General features: G+C 39.6%; 1 protein-coding gene across 1 annotated transcript; it reads left to right on the forward strand.

Annotated features, from left to right (window-relative positions):
* The first annotated feature begins 1487 nt into the window (after positions 1-1487).
* LOC131235198 (uncharacterized) lies at positions 1488-2797 on the forward strand. The gene has a single exon (XM_058232343.1). The coding sequence runs from the start codon at positions 1614-1616 to the stop codon at positions 2490-2492; it is 879 nt and encodes a 292-aa protein (XP_058088326.1). The 5' UTR covers positions 1488-1613; the 3' UTR covers positions 2493-2797.
* The last annotated feature ends 14753 nt before the right edge of the window (positions 2798-17550 follow it).

A 17550-nucleotide genomic window follows, 5' to 3' on the forward strand; every position in this document is an offset into this window, starting at 1 on the left:
AAATTTTACTCCAGAGAATCTAAATAATGCGAATCACCTGATGGACGGCTTGGATCTCAAGTCCATTGGCTTGATCAGCACGTGGTGGAATGTAGATGGAATGCCGTATCCATGGGGGTGGTGGCGAAGCAGTAGTACTAAAAACCAACAAAGCATTCAAGGAGACTGTACAGATGTGAGGTGTAGCTGAGATATCCTTCACTTCGACTACCATCCACCACGTATAGAATTGGTTATGTGATAAGCTGTCCAGCACATGCATTTATACACCGTACACGTGGCATATATGTAGCTAGATCCAAATGGTTAAAATGATATTGATCAAACGTCTAAAAGGTCCGGTAAGGACATGTAATCACTGAATTTAGACCGTTAACCATTTTTCATTTCAATGGTCCACCAGATGAGGCCCACCACTTGCAATGTATGGATTGGTTCCTGTACCTCACACGTGCAGTGGGTGTGAGCAAAGATGCGGTATTCACACGCTGGGATGGTGTCAATGCTCTTTTTCGGGCGCAGATTGGGTACTACCCTGACCAGTACCTAACTACATACGGACGGTACTGTCAAGAGCTCTGTGGGACCCACTGTAATATATGTGCTTTATCTAAGACGTCCATCCATTTTGAAAGATCATTTTAGGATGTGAGCTAAAAAGCCGAGGCAGAAAGAAGGCTCTAGTGGACCACACCACAGGGAAGCAGTGGTGACAATGAACCCTATCGGTGAAACCATCCTAGGGCCCACCGTGATGTTTATTTTCCATCCAACCTGTTCATAAGGTCACATATACCTGGATGAAGGGAAGACATAAATATCAGCTTTCTTCAAAACTTCTGTGGCCCCCAAGAGGTTTTCAGCGGTAGGCATTCAATCCCCAGCCTTTCCTGCAGTCTGGTCCACTTGAGCATTGGAGCAGCCTCATTTTTGGGATCATCACATTAAATGATTTGTAAAAATGGATGGATGGCGTGGATAACTATATACATCACTGTCGGCCCCACGGAGCCTGAACAGGACCGTCCGTCTCTAGCTAGGTCCTGTTGGGGGTAGTACCTCATCCGCGTTCCTCTTTTTCTCTATAAACAAAGGGCCCCATCCAACAGTTCGACGATCCAAACTGTTAATCCAATGAGATGCACAGTTGATTGGTTAATCAACCGACCAAAAAGAAGAAGGTTAATTAGATGATTCATATTCAAAGGAAAATATTTAAATGACCAAAGGTTTGAAACATCCCAATATCGTAATTTTTGTTGGGTATCCACATCAACTACAGGCCCAGCATATAAACGGTTCAGATCATTGAAACATAAACCATATGTACGGATACTGCTGGCTGATGTGAAGGTTCCTCCGATGCATATGTCACACATGAGCTGTGGTGTTGAAATTCACATGTCACACCCTTCCCAACTGGCATCCAAACAGCTTCACCAATAATAGCATCCTCCCCTTTATCTCCCCAGACCCAGTCCACCCCATTTCCATCCCTTCCATCTCTCTCTCTCTCTCTCTCACACACACACACACACCTAGACCAACCCATTTTAGTCTCTTCCATATCAATCCCTTCTCACTACTAATATTCCATTCTCTTACCCACAACCATGGCTGCCTGTGGGAGCCTACACCACTTCTTCGAAAACCCGTTGCCGGAGAACCCGACACTCCTTGAATCCTTGACCGCGTGGAAGCAAATCAAGCCCAGAAACCCCACCAATCCCTCCTCATTCACTGAAATCTTTGGCGAGCTCCACTTTCAAGAGATGTCCAAATCTGCCCCACCTTCCACTCCTTCAAAATCATCAATAGACCAAAACCCACGTCCCAGTGATGAGAAACTCAACAACAGTAACTATTATCATACCAACAACAACGACGATAGCAACAGCCCGTCGTTAGACTCTTTGTTGGGTCACAACAAGAATAACAACAATAGCCCGTCGTTGGACTATTTGTTGGGTCCATCCAAAACTCAATTCAACAGCAGTGGATCGAAGAATTCAGGTAGCCTACAGCTATGCACTGAAGGCCTTGGATTCGAAAGCTCGGACGATGTGGAGGACTCAAAGAACATGAAGGTGGGCAGTGATTGGAGTGATGGCGAGAACGGGAAGTTGGGTATCGTGAAGCATTCCAAGGGTAGTTGGGAAGCTATGGGGGCCCGTGGTGGTTTCAAGAAATCGAGGATGGCTGGCGCATTCCCCCCTCCGCCCATCACATCCATGGGGAGGCAAGGGAAGCCATGGTTCTTCTTCAAGTCTTATAGGCATGAGGGGAGGTTTGTACTTAGAGAATTCAAGATCCCCACTCAGGAGTTCCTGCATGCTTGTAGAGAAGATGGGCGTCTGAGGCTGAATTTTGTTGTCCCGGACAAAGAGAACATCGAAGATGGAAGGGCCGAAGGCAATGCAGAAGAACAAGAAGAAGAAGAAGAAGAAAAGATTCACGGAGAGGAGGATACGGCGGGTAGTGGAATTTCTTAGTTTGGTTGGTTTTATCACAAGGCATGTCCAAGCTTCTTTGATGTGAGATATTGGTAAATTGCATAAACAAAAGGAAGAAATAGACTACTTTGATCGGTAAAAGAAAACTTAGGTTAACGCGGCATGAGAATGATGATGTGGACCGTTTGTTTATTTTAAAGCCCCATAAATAGACATTCTGCCGAATATCGAAGTGATCAAACATTTCTGTCCATGTATAAGAAAAAAAAAATGTTTTACAAATTTTGGTGATCTTTGTACACTGCTTTTTTTTAAATGGTCAAGATTCTGGTGTATGTAACTTTTGGTTCATTATCCATCCATGGTTGTCGGTGGCGAATGAATGATTTGGATGACTATACATCTCTTAGTGGACTGAGTCTCTCCCTTTTTGGTCCACTAAGGCAGGTTTTTTTTATTATAAAGTAGAGAACTTCTTTTTCTTCTTTTTTCTTTCCATAAAATAATTCATGGTATGAATTTTATTAGGTTGTGTTTGGTTGGTCCAAATATGGTGAAATTTCATAGTTGATCATCCTAATTTTGTACAAATTGTTCATGATATTTAATGAAATATGGAACTCCTCTCACCCCTTATCACTCTTTTTTAAGCTGAAGTTATTTCAGTTCTACACTATGCATTGCGAAAGGCAGGGTTTGGGTGTATCCCTAATTGTGGAGCCCACTATGATATATGTCTCTTATATCTACACTGTCCATTCATTTTGAAAGCTCATTTTAGGGCACAACCTCAAAAATGAAGCTGATCCAAATCTTAGGTGGACCATACCACAGGAAACACTTGTGATTGAATTCCCACCATTAAAAACTTTATGAGGGCTACCGAGTATTTATTTTCCATCTAACCTGTTAATAAGGTCACGAAGACCTGGATGAAGAGACCAAACAAATATCAGCTTGATCCAAAAAAAAATTGGCCCACAGGCAATTTTTAACAGCCGATTACCATTGTTTCCAATATTGTGGTCCACCTGAGATTTGGATATGCTTCATTCTTTGGAATAAGCCTTAAAATGAGTTTTAAAAATGGATGGATAGTGTGGATAAGCGACATACATCACGGTAGGCCCCATAGGCATGGATACCATGCCGTGCCCCACTACGAATGGTTCTAAATATGGACGGGAATTGAGTTTATTTGGCTGAGTAGACTCAGCTTTCATGACCCCATAAAGCGAATAATGATCAAAATTGTACCACTTGAGACAAATGGTTTTAGATATTGGATGAAATCCAGTCGATTTGACCAAGGTGACTTAATTTCTGTTGGAGACGCAACAACTCTTAACACGATTTGTCAGGGGCAGAAGCAACCTTAAATAGAATCAAACAATGTAATAGTGAATGAAAATTCAATCAACCACAAAGAACATATGAATTTTACATGAAAAAAGACTTTCGAAAAAAACAAAACTACAACATAAAGCAACGAACAATTCATTATTATCAGAAAGTTACAAGAGATGGAACAACTTATGAATTCAAAACCCCTAGCTTTCTCCTTCTCAAAATCCTTGGCTCACAAGTTCTCACGTTCTCATTAACCTCACACATCGATCCATTGCTTAAGTGATAGAAAGATAACTTTGTTTCAACACTAAGGTCTTGGTATCGATTCCCAAGTGGGGAGTGGCAAACAGTGAGGTGTACTAACGATGGGCGTGTACTAACAAGCTAACAAAAAAAAAATGTTTCCATTAACCCTAAACCCATATTAACATGGTATTTATAACCTCCGTATAGAATTAGAAACAAAATGCGCACTTGCCCAGAAACTGTGCAAACTATTGATTGGATTGTCGATAAAATCAAAACACCATCGATAGAATCGACAATGCCAAAAACTGTCCAAAGGGTAAACTTGAATTTTTTGAATTTTCTCAATTGAATCGAAAATCCTGTTTGAACAACATATTGAAAGCACTTGATCAACGATCTCCACCATGGCTTCAATCTTTCATCTCCACTATTCTAAGATACTATTACCATCTCTATTGTTCTTCATAGTAGCACCATTATTGTTGCTTCTCGTGCATACTCCGTGTTCATCTCTTCTTTGCCAAGCCCAGAGAAGTCAAATAAAACCTGAACTTTTATATGGGTACTACCTTCGTAAGCATGTCAACTGAATTTTCACTAGTGTGAATCTTATCAAGAGTAACATCACCTTCCTCTAGCATCTACCAAATAAAATGATGATGCACATCAATGTGTTTAGTGTGGAAATGAAACACTGAGTTCTTCGCCACATTGATCACACTTTTGTTGTCACAATACATAGGCACGACTTCTTACTGAAGCCCCAACTCATTCATCATCACTTTTAACCAAACAACTTCCTTGAATGCTTTTGTCACTGTCATATATTTCGCTTCGATTGTTGAAAGCGCAACCATAAATTGAAGCTTTAACATCCAACTGATCGCTCCACCCGCTAACACAAACGAGTAACCGAAAGTCGACCTTGTATTGTCAGCATAATCCGTATCCACAGGACCTACACATTTCTCTTAAAAATTTTCAAATGTCAAGACGTAGTCCGTCATACCTCGTATGTAATGAAATAACCATTTCACTGCCTTCCATTGTTGCTTATTAGGGTTTGACATGTATCTACTTATAACACCCAATGCATGTGAATATTCAGTCCAATACAGACCATGACATACATAAGACTGCCAACTACATTCGAGTAGGGCACACGAGATATATACTGCTTTTCTTCATCTTACGTAAGACATTGCTCTGAAGAAAGCCGAAAGTAAGCAGCGTGGGATTTACTAACTAATTCAGTATTTTTAAGTCCAAACTTGACTAAGACTTTCTCAAGATACTCTTCCTGATACAATCATAGTCTACTTCTTTCCCTATTTCTGTGTATATTAATACCGAGAATCATTTTTGCAGCCCTCAGATCTTTCATATCAAATGTCTTGGATAACCGAGCCTTCAATATGTTGATTTCAAACACGTTATGGCTGGTTATAAGCATATCATTAACATATAGTACCAGAATAATGAATTCTCCATCACTTAGTGATCTGAAGTAAACACAATGATCGAACTCACTTCTGAATAACCATTGACTCAACATGAAAAATCAAACTTTTTGTACCACTACTTAGGCTACTATTTGAGGTTGTATAACGACCTCTTTCACCTGTAAACTTTATCCTCTACTTCCTGCACCTCGAACCCTTTAGCTTGCTTCATGAAGATCTTCTCTTATAGTTCCCTGTATAGAAACATAATCTTCACATATAACTATTCCAATTTCAGATTATATTAGGCAACCAAAGCCAATACGAATCTGTTTGATACTTGCTTGGCCACAGGCATGAATATATCACCAAAGTCAAAACTATCATTCTGAGCATAACCCTTCGTTACCAATCTGGCATTGTACTTATCCAGTTTCTTGTAGAAAATCTACTTACACCCAATCGTTTTCCTCCCAACGGGCAGCTCCGCCAGTTCCCATATTTCGTTCTTGTACAAAAAATCTATCTCATCATGCATCGCTTTCATCAAGTTCTCAACATATGCCTTTTAATGATTCCTAGAAGGTAGACAAGCCCCCCTCATCCATAATGAGGGCAAACGCAATATTAAATCATCATTGTATCTCAATGGAACTCTGCGATCCCTTGATGGATTTCTCTTGACAAGTGGTGCAACCACCTCTTCCTGTACCACTACTGCAGCTTGGCTTCTTCAAGTGTTTCACATTTGCCTGTTTCAAGATCAATCGCTGATTTTTTTCATTTCCTTGTCCTCATACTTCCAAAATGAGTAACCTTTATCAAATTTGACATCCTGACTAAATAAGATTTTTCATGAAACCTTATCATACAATATTTATTATTTCACCCCATCACCATATCCGATAAAAGTACACTTTTTAACTATTTAGTCTAGCTTATCTTTCTCAACTGAAGGTGCATGAGAGTAAGTCGAATATGCGCAGCCTCGAGAAGTCAACTTCATGACCACTCCATACTTCATTTGAAATTTTACAATCAATCGGTGTAAACAGAGATCGATTCACTAAATAGTAAGTCGTGTTTACGGCCTCATCTTATAGTTCCTTACCTAACTTAACATTACTAACATACTCCGTACTCTTTCCAAAAGAGTCTAATTCTACGTTCAACTGCACTATTCTACTCTAGTGTATGCCTCACGATCCTCCATCTTTGAAGTACTGATTAAATTCCTTGTACGTAAATTTTCCGTCATTGTCTGTTCTCAGAATTTTTAATTTTTATCATGTATGCTTTTCAACTATTGCCTTCCATGCCTTAAAAGTGATGAAAATCTGAAATTTATGATTCATAAAACAAACACATACACACACTTTTCTAAAGAAGTCGTCAATGAATATGACAAAGAATGACGACCCTCCTTTAAAAACAACGGGCGACGACCCCCACACGTCCAAATGCACATAATTAAGATATCATTTACTAATATGTTTCCTAGTTTTAAAACTCAACATTAATTGTTTTCCATATATGCGGTACTCACATATATCTAAATAAAAAATTTTAAAAATAAAAATTAAACCATGATTAAGAAGTACCTTCATACCGCACTCTCTCATGTGGCCTAGGCATGCATGCCACAAACGTGTTGACGTGAAATCCATTACAGATGTTGTAGCTCCACCCGATATTGTATTACTGATCAACTTATAAAGGTTTCCGCTTCATCGTGCCTTCATAATAGTGAGTGCACATTTTGAAACTTTCAGGATACCTTCATAATTGGTGAACTTACACCAAACTACATCTAAAGCTCCTAGAGATATCAGATTCTTCTTCAAATCTAAAATGCACATAACGTCGATCAGAGTATGCTCTACCCCATCAAACATTCTGATGCGAACCGAATCAATTCCTATCATTTTGCAGGCATGGTCATTACCATAAGAACTAAGCCATCGTCATACTCGCTATATGTGATGAACCAACTCCGATGAAGACACATATGGTATTATGCCCCCATTCCAAAATTCACTCATAATATAAGTGACCGACCTTGGACACTAACAACACGTCACAACCACTCGTCCCTTCACTAGATTCCACTGAATTGACTTCCTTCGGCGAATCATATGACTTCTCCTCATTATGGGTTTTCGGATTTGTACAATCCTTCTTCACATGTCTCATCTTTCCTCAATTCCAATACTTCAACTTTCCTCTACCCTTCGACTTGGACTTCGATTATGACTTCCCTTTCTCTCGCTCAAACGATCTTTCCCAAACAACCAACACACCCATAAAGGTATCGTCCCCTCCGTTATTCCTTCTCAATTGCTTTGACTAAAGGGCTGAGATAATGGTAACGATGTGCAAGGTATTCCTACAATGGCAAATAGTATCAACCAAATACTCGTATGACTCTAAAAGAGATGTCAAAAAAATTAAGGCTTTATCTTCTTTATCGATCTTCACTTCTACACTTGTCAAATTGCAAATCATCTTGTTGAAAAGGTTAATGTGCTCCGAAAGATCTAATCCTTCCGTCATCTTTAGATTGTAAAGCTATCTCTTCAGATATAGATGATTGAAGAGCAACTTCGTCATGTCTATGCTCTCCAACTTCACTCATAGGCCCACAGTGGTCGTTTCATTGATAATATTGTAAAGGACTTCATCAACCAAGCATAATTGGATTGTGTTAATCGCCCTCTGATCAAGTTATTTCCAATTCTCTTTTTTCATTGATTTAAGATGTTTCGCTTTCTCAAGAAGTGGGTTCTACAACCCTTACTGAATTAGGAGGGCTTTCATCTTCAACATCCATAATTCAAAATTGTTTTTACTCATGAACTTCGAAACTCAAACTTCACATTTGATCTCCTTGATGACATGTCTCAGATTCAATCTAAAAACCTAACGTATGCTCTGATACCACTTCTTAGGATGCAACAAGTCCTAACACGACTTATTGGGCACATAAGAAACCTCAAACAAAATCAAACAATGCAATAGAGAACAAAAATTTAAGCAACCACAGAAAACACACAAATTTTACTTGTAAAATCCTTGCGGGGAAAAACCATGGCATAAAGCGACAAACAATCTACTATTATCGAAAAGTTACAAGAGATGGATAACTACAGATTCGAAAACCTTAGCTTTCTCCCTCTCGAAACCCTTGGCTCTCAGGTTCTCACATTCTCATTAACCCTAATCCCCTATTAACATGGTATTTATAACTGTCATATAGAATTAGAAACAAAATGCACGCCTACGAAGAAACTGCACAAACTATCGATCGGACTTTCAATCAAATTGGCTCTAATCGACACACCATCGATCGAGTCAACACCTCTGTCATTTGAATCAAGATTGCCCAAAAGGGTCTAGAGAGTAAACTTGAATTTTTAGGATTTTCTCGATCGAATCCACCAAGCCGTCGATCAAATTGAAAATCCTATTTCAACAACAAATTGAAGGCACTCGAAGCATACTAAAATGTAATGAGTTAGAGTAAGTCACACTAGTTCTGGTATCTAAGCGAGTCAACACTCCGAGCCACTACTTAAAATGTTTATATTGACCATTGTCTTTCATCAAATTTCTTATGAGCTTTACTAAACCCACACGTGTATATAAATAAGCTAATGTACATTAGATGTAACCGGGACAGTTAGAAAACTATAAGCAATCTTTTTCACAAACTCATGTTGTTGAGTTAATTGTGGCTTACTTGATGACTAGATCTATAAAGTAGTAACTTTTTTATGGATGGCTTGGATATTGCACATGTGTACCATGAATTATTCGAAGTATCTCTGGTATTAGCGAAATATCCCTGTTATTATTCATATCTCTTGCTTGATGATATCGAGAACACTGGTAGCAATGCAAATAACATGAGTAGTATAAAAAATTCTAAGTATTGACAATATATTGCTAAGTATCACCAATATATCGATGTCTCTAATATTTTTTACTACATAGATTTCAAGCGTTATTTGTATCGCTATTGTATCGACAATATTTTAATAATATCACTAGTGTATCAATATAGCTAAAAATATGTTTATTAAAAAATTTATTTAAAATTTTTATTAGCTTATGGTTGTATATAGTGTTCAATTTGTGGATGATAATAAGTCGACGATAATAATATAATATTACGATATTATTATTATCACAACATAGGTAATATCGAGACCATAATATTTTGTTTCATTTTAAGTTGTCAACAATTCATCGGTGAAATATTGCGTTGTCGATATTTTGAAGTAGGATGTTTGTATGAAATGTTGAATGGTTTGATAGATAAATTGGATGGTTGGATTGATAAATGAGATGGATGGGAAGCTGGGATTGATTATTTATGATAGTACATGTTTTTAGGCTTCTGTTAATAAAAACTTATTATATATATATTTATCATTTTTTCATTCATAAATATATAAGCGTGTATTTTGTATCTCCTTAAATTTTACCGAATTTTTTCACTGTTTTCACTGTTTCCTAAATTTCTGATTATTGATGATATTAATATTATTTTCATATCCCTTACAACTAAACTTGCAGTGATACCAATATTTCGAACATTAATGTCATGCTGCATATTTAGCATCTTTTGCATTACCCGACTTGTGAACACGTGTGGACCTAGCAAAGCTCGTCTCACATTGTCGGTTAGCTTTTGCTTAGATATGCCATAATTCATGCCATAAATTTTACAATAAAATTATCTTATCGACTCCGATGGACCTATCTCCAATGAATGATCTTGTCCATCCATTGTTTGCAATGTGATGTAGAGCGGGTCGTGGACACTTTCATGTCCAAGATGGACCAGTGAAGGCCTGATCGGAGGCGGAAGTGATTTGAATTATCGGAACCTTAAAACAGGCGTATCTCACAAATCGGAATGAGTTATTTGACTTATCATATATGATTTTGGGGTGGGAGAAGCTACTTTAGCCACCCAACCCAGTTATGCCAAATTAGCCAAGCTGAATTTGTGAGATTCCATCAGACCGATGGTTGAAAATCCATTGTATTTCCGTTTGTAGTATTTATAGTAAGTTTTAGTTCGTTCATAACTTTTGATCCATTGAGCTTCCTAAGTTGTATCCAACATAAAAGGTGCTTAGAAAAATTAGGAGAATAACTTGGTTAAGTCAAATAGGACACTTAATATTTTTAGCCCAAAACCATGAAGTCTAGTAGGAATCATGATAGTCTATAAATAGTAAGTTTACTATTTATAGTAAGTCATGAATTTTAAGGAGTTTGAGTTGGAGTTTAATTCTCAAACTTCTTCCGATGTTTAGTATCACTATTTAAAGAGTTGTAAATTTATTTTTATCATCAATTAATTAATTTTTAAATTTCTACAATTTATTTTTATTTTCTTATTTTCCCTCGTAGATTCGAGGAATCTCTAATAGTAGTCCATAGAAGCTTCATGGATTTGGAGTAATTATCCCCTTGAGAAAGACACTGATCAACCTCATCACGTCCATCTGCATCACAATGCCACTAGCATGATGGTTTGGATCACTCGATCACTACGAAATTTTCAAGCCAGCATATCAAGAATGGACTAGACCTAAAGGATGGCAAGATGGGTAATGTTAGTGCCAATAAATCCAAATACGAGTACCTGCATAGAAGCGGCTTCCATAAGCTCAGATGTCTTAAAAAAAAAAAAAAAAAAACCCCTTGGACACTCAACATTGGATTTGTTATGGGTAAATCCGAACCGAGCTACATCGAGGTTAACTCTAGCACTGATGAGCAAGGCCTCGGACTGACTAGCGTCCGAGGTGAGGTGAACATCTGACCCAGTAGCTCACTTAGAACTATAACGCCGACCCGAGACTGGGAAGGAGTCATTGCACATCCTAGGAGCCAGATCTCAGAGCAACAACAGCACGTCCGACTCGATTATGCTGACTCAAAATGCAGGAAAGCATCACCTACCCATCCAGTGTTCCTCCGAGCCGAGCCAATAATCCGCTTATCCATGGGCTCGGGTCGACAAGTAAGATCCGAACTATGTGGTCGGCTCGAACGGGAACCTGGTTAGTAATAGCATTAATGCACACCCCCAATAACGCACGACTGAGTAAAGCTTATAACACGATCTCCGAGTAACCATCGACAACTGCGCACGCATAGCCCACACGTAGTGGTGATGACCGTGCCGAGATTATCAGACGCGTTCATTGCAACCATCAATATAAATACGGATCATTTCTACTTATACAGGTATGCAATATCTTGCACCCTCACTCTACTCTACTCAACTTAGACCCAGTTTTTCTACCCTGACTTTGGCATCAGAAGGTCCCATGCTTGAGCCAAGTTCTCTTTTATTTGTTGTTTTGTGCAAGACCAGGGTTCGCTCTGAGCACTCAAGGCTCGACGGAGGGTGACCCAGATTTTGACATCAAGAGGATCCATAGATGAAGGCATCCATTATGAGATTTGCACTGTTCATCTGGTGGGCCCCATGGTGCTGGACTGCAAACGAAAAAGAATGATCCCACAACCTTAACCGTCCGTTTGAGCTTTTGAGTTCAAATGGATGGTAAAGAAAAGTCCACCAACCGTCCACATTCATATTGTCAATTCCGAGAATGGCCCATCCACCGTAAAGCACACCAGATGAACGGCTTAAATCTTGTACAGGTGCTACATTTCCAGAGATAGAACGTACCGTATCTATGGAAAGAACTATTTGATCCGTGGGTTGCATCTTTCCAACGCATACATGGGCTTTTAATTACAAGTTCTAACAAGTGGGGCCTATGGATGGACCAATGGTCTGGATTACCAGAAAACAGGCCCCGCTAGCCAGAATTGAAAACTGGAGTGCATCGTACCAAGATACTTGCGATGTACCGTATAATTCTTCCCGGTTTTTCGTTGGACCCAAAGGTCACACCTGATTCACGCGCATCCATACCTGCCCCAGCGAAGAAAAGGTGCCAGCCCACAAAAAAGGTTGAAAACACATCAAAATCAATGGGTGAGACTATTGGCCTCCAACATGGATTGCTTATGTTTTAAAAATCAAAAGCATCGAATAATCCTATCCATCAATTTCTTCAATTTATTTTATTTATTATTTAATCATTAATTATTTTTATTTTTAACTACGTGCACTTATCAGATAGAGGACTATCTGAATAGGAGTAATGGTGAAATATAAGCCATCCATGCTGATAGCCAATATATGGATGTACCAGATTGATGCCACGTGTATAGAGAGATGGTTTCTACCATATATTAGTTCTTGTGGCTCTACCCTATCACCCCAAATCAAGGGTGAAATCAGACCTCAATTATAGCAACTGGTGGGGCCCACCAAGTCCCGTGCGTCTAGATAAAATAAAAAATCTGAGCATTTTAGCAAAGCAGAATCTTCCAGGAAGCTTCTACGCTGAAAGGCACTTGATGCACAGGTCCATGAAAGAAGCTTGTCTGGACTCCAGAAGAGGGACGGAGTTCTCGTGAATTGGTTGCATTGCATCTAGTAGACAATGACCCTTAGATCTTATCCCTGCGGACACGATTGTACGGTGAATGAAGGGTCATGATCATTCGGATCCATCTAAAGATCCCCTTTTACGGACCCGAATCCCCCTACAGCGCCTCTTTTACACCCAAGCTCTGTGGGGCCCACCATGCTGAGTGTGTAGATCTACTCCGTCCATCAGGTTCTGTCCTTAATTCTAAGCGACAGAGGAAAAATTCATCCAGACCCACAACTCAGGTGGGCCACTCCACTGGACAATTGATATGGGATGCCAACCATAGGTTTGTTTTGTCCCATCATAGCGTTTGGATTTCATCAAAACCGTTAATCAGGTGTAACTCATCAGTAATAAGTGAAGGAACAAAAATCAGTGTGATCCAAAACTTAAGTGGGCCCCACCGCATGAACTAGGAGGTTTTAGGAGCCAATTTACATTGTTCCTAGTGATGTAGCTCGTGGATTTTATATATTTTTAATTGAGATGATCTTTTGTATCTACGGTTCAAATAAAGGTGCCCACCTGACGGACGGGGTAGATTTATATATACAACATGGTGGTTCCCGCAGAGCTTGGGTGTTTTTCGTGCAGCTGTTGTAGAGGTTCGGTCCCATAGGGACGGAAGTACATATATCACGTGGCCAGTTTTTACCATTTTAAAAGTTTCTGGTGCCGTACGTGTAGTCAGACGGCAATGCAGACCGTCCATTTGCCAAGGAGCAGAACCTAAACATTAAACTGACAAGATGATAATAACCATTGATTTTGTCCTCAGGATTTAGACCACTGGCTATTTTACTTTTAACCATCGGTTTGATAGTCATCAATTGAATGGTTAGGATTTCATGATGGGCGTCACTTTAGAGATCTGATCCATCCATAGTGTGTACCCCACAATTTGAATGGTTAGGATTTCATGATCGGCGTCACTTTAGATATCTGATCCATCCATAGTGTGCCCCACAATTTGAATGGTCTGGATATCCGTACATGAGTGCCACACGTGAGAATGGGTCACCACCACTTTAAAAATGGTGACAAACTAGCATAGGAGTGTAGCCCTACGTATCTTTACTTATGCAAAGAAGCTTGCATCAGGTGGGCCCTACCATGTAAATGATCTTCGCCCTTGAGTCGGGTTGGCGATAGGACCAAGGGACTGACGGATGGCTTAGAAGAATTAAAACGGTCCGGATCCAACGTACAACTGCGGCCTACTTGATTATTTGAAAGACCTGTTTTTTGGGCCAGCTCATGGACTTAGTGAGGCCCACCTAATGGAGGGCTCGCCATGTTGTATATCTAAATCTGCTCTGTGCATCGGATGAGAACGATTGTTTTAACCGTTCATATAAAATAGTAGCTCGAGAGAAAACTCGGATGGGACACACCAATGAGAATAATCTAAACTTGCTCCTAAAACCTCTTTGCTTCATCCCGGTGAATTGCACCTGATTAAGGGGCTTGATGAAAGAGACATCAAGGTGGCCCCACGTACCCTATGATTGGCATCCCATTCCACATTTTCCCTGTAGTGTGGCTCACTGAGCTGTGGTTCTGGCTGAGGTTTTGTTTCTTGGCCTAGAATTGAGTGTTGAACATGATAGATGGATTCAGAGCCTGAGTGCTCTGCGCTATATGGAGAGTAGGTGTTTGTAAATGATTTGGTCTCACTTCTAACGTGCCAAATTTTAGAGACAGTACAAACTCTATTCATGATATTTCAGATGTTACTTAAACTTTGTGGAAGCATAAATTTACTATGTGTTTAACCTGATATCTTGATATCTAAATAATCATAGAGCTAAGCTAAATAGTGTAACATACTGTAAAATAAATGAAACTGAAACAAGTAATCAACTAAAATATATAATGTGCATTTATCCAAGAGTATGGGGTCCACAGCTAAGGCCTAATATACAGTTCCAAAATTGAAATAAAATGTATCAATGTAACGTCCATCCACACCAAAAGCATCTGCCACATCTAGCCAAGTGGTGCACCGGCTACATCGACCTGCAAATAGGTGAATGTATGAGAACTCCTCTGAGTCCATATATGCATCCTCCAACACCTTAGCCTTGGTAATACCTTTATCTATAGTATTGTCCATTTGATGTTTTAAAATATCGTCTTAGAGTCGAAGTAAGAAATCAACTCAGTGGTTTCATTGGTTCGAAGTTAGATATATTATCAACTCAATCAGCCCAAGTAATGATAAAGCAGGTAAATAAATACTTCCTAGATACTCTTATTAAATGGACTAATATTATTATGAAATGATGCATGAACCTTACAATTCAACAATCCTCCACAAGCGACTTCAACGTCTATTTTGCAAATGCTAATACTCCCTCATCATATGACTCTAATGTCAAATCATAACATCCTATTCTAATGTAATGTAATTGAAATGTATGATTAGTCAAGTACTTATTAAATCACATACATACAATATATTTGAAAAGATAGAATACCTTCATTGTATCATCAGTCCCAACTGGATCATTTGGCTCAGCACGGTCATAGTAACTTCTTACTTATGTCCATTGATCCATTTTGGGTTCGTCACTCGCAATTAGTCACATATGATAAGTAAGTTGTTATCAACATTGCTTAACAGACACTACAGGAAGTTTCGTCACCCCAGCGTAGGCCGACAACACAAACATGGTGTCACATATCACCATGTTTGGCTCATGAGTCTTGTGGATCGTATCACAAATGGTTATAATCACTCAATGGGAATGGGAGTATCCTAAATTCAACTGGTCATTGTCATACATTATGAATATAACACGATGAGTCACCCATTAGACTAATTCGATTGACCTAGAAGAACCCCAGCACAACCGGCATTGGGTGTAAGCATCCCACACAGTCCAACAACTGTCGATCGTCTGTGGTTGGCCTAGGTTGATCAAACAAGCCTAGGGTGACCAACCTAATACGGGCCACCCCTTAATTCAGGCAATTTATCCATTAACCCAACAACGCAAGCAATTCAAATCATTAACTAAGGACTAGCTAATAGTTAAACAATCCTAATGAGTATGCATAGACCCCAAATTTAGCAAACTAAAGGCATTTCATCAAGCACATGAACATGTATAATTAAATAATCGCAAGATTTACAAATATAATCAAAATATAGACATGTCATGTCACCCCAAGACATTTAACACAACAACCATTAGCTGAGACCCTCAAGCGTCGATAAATGACAACCTAGTAGTAATGGTCTTCGCATTGCGATGATTTATCTGACTTTGATCACTTCTACGGTTAGGATTTTAGGGAAAGATCGTTGAAGACCTAAACAATTACGTGAACTTGTAAGATTTGGGACAAATCAAACTATACGACCTAGACTCACAAATGTGACTTAGCACTTACCTCTAATAATCACCAAAGAGATCTTGATGAAGGATCTAGTTACGGCTAGATCATCGATCAAATGGGAGAAGGATAAACCTCTTTCGATCGATCCATCTCTATGTCTCTGTCTCTCTTCTTCTTTCCCTTATTTCTCTCTCTCTCTCTCTTCCAATGTTAGGGTACAAAAATTCGCATTGGGAGAGGGGGTGTCAGAATGAGTGCAACCCAATGGCCTTTTGTTCATTATACTAACGTTAAAGGAATTGTTTCCAATCATTGGGACCCACCGGGAGGTGTACGGGTCGATCTAAGCCATAGGGTAGGTGTAAGACCCGTATCCTAGTCCGTACCGTTCCGTTAGCTTCCGCAGTCCTTCCGGTCAAATTTCGGCAACCTTCGCACCGTATCCAACGATTGTGCGTGATCTTAAACTAGGTCTCAATACCGAAGTCGGTTCGAACTGAAACTTATATCATAACGACTGCGCCGTCGCCGCGGTTCCAACACCGTGACTTGCGCACCGAACCGATACCCAGGCTAGGAGATGTGGACCTGCGTTCATTTCGAAGAAACGTCGCGCGTTACGATTATCGAGGGAATCTCTACGATATGTCCCATCAATGAATATCAAGTATAAGCCTTACTTCAAGTACAACAACTCATCCCTACTTTTTTCAAAAGTCCACTCTCTTTCCACCTCACCATTTCTCTTTTTCCAAATTTCAAACACAACCATACCACTTTTACAAATTTTCAACCCAACCCATCACCCATCACACCTCACCCATCCATATCACTCCCATCATCTCTCTCTCTCTCATTTCTCAAATCTCCCAAGTTATTCAAAGCCTCACACGTCCAACTTCCCTCTCTCCCAAACCACAAGTGTGGCCCACCCTCTCATCTCTCATCCACACCATCAATCTCCCATCAACCTCCATCAAAAGGCAAGCTAAGGAGCATTGGAGTCTAAAGGACCAAGAAGAAGGAAGATAAGGTGGGTGATCTTTGAGTTTTCACCATTGATTTCCTGATTTGGGGGCCCACTTGTTGGTGGGACCCATTTTGATATATGTAATGTAATGAGGGGCCCATAGTGGCGGGGTCCCTCTATCTTTCCGGTTTTCTCTTTCTCCCTCT

The sequence above is a fragment of the Magnolia sinica genome, chromosome 19, assembly GCF_029962835.1.
Source record: "Magnolia sinica isolate HGM2019 chromosome 19, MsV1, whole genome shotgun sequence".
Taxonomy (NCBI): Eukaryota; Viridiplantae; Streptophyta; class Magnoliopsida; order Magnoliales; family Magnoliaceae; genus Magnolia; species Magnolia sinica.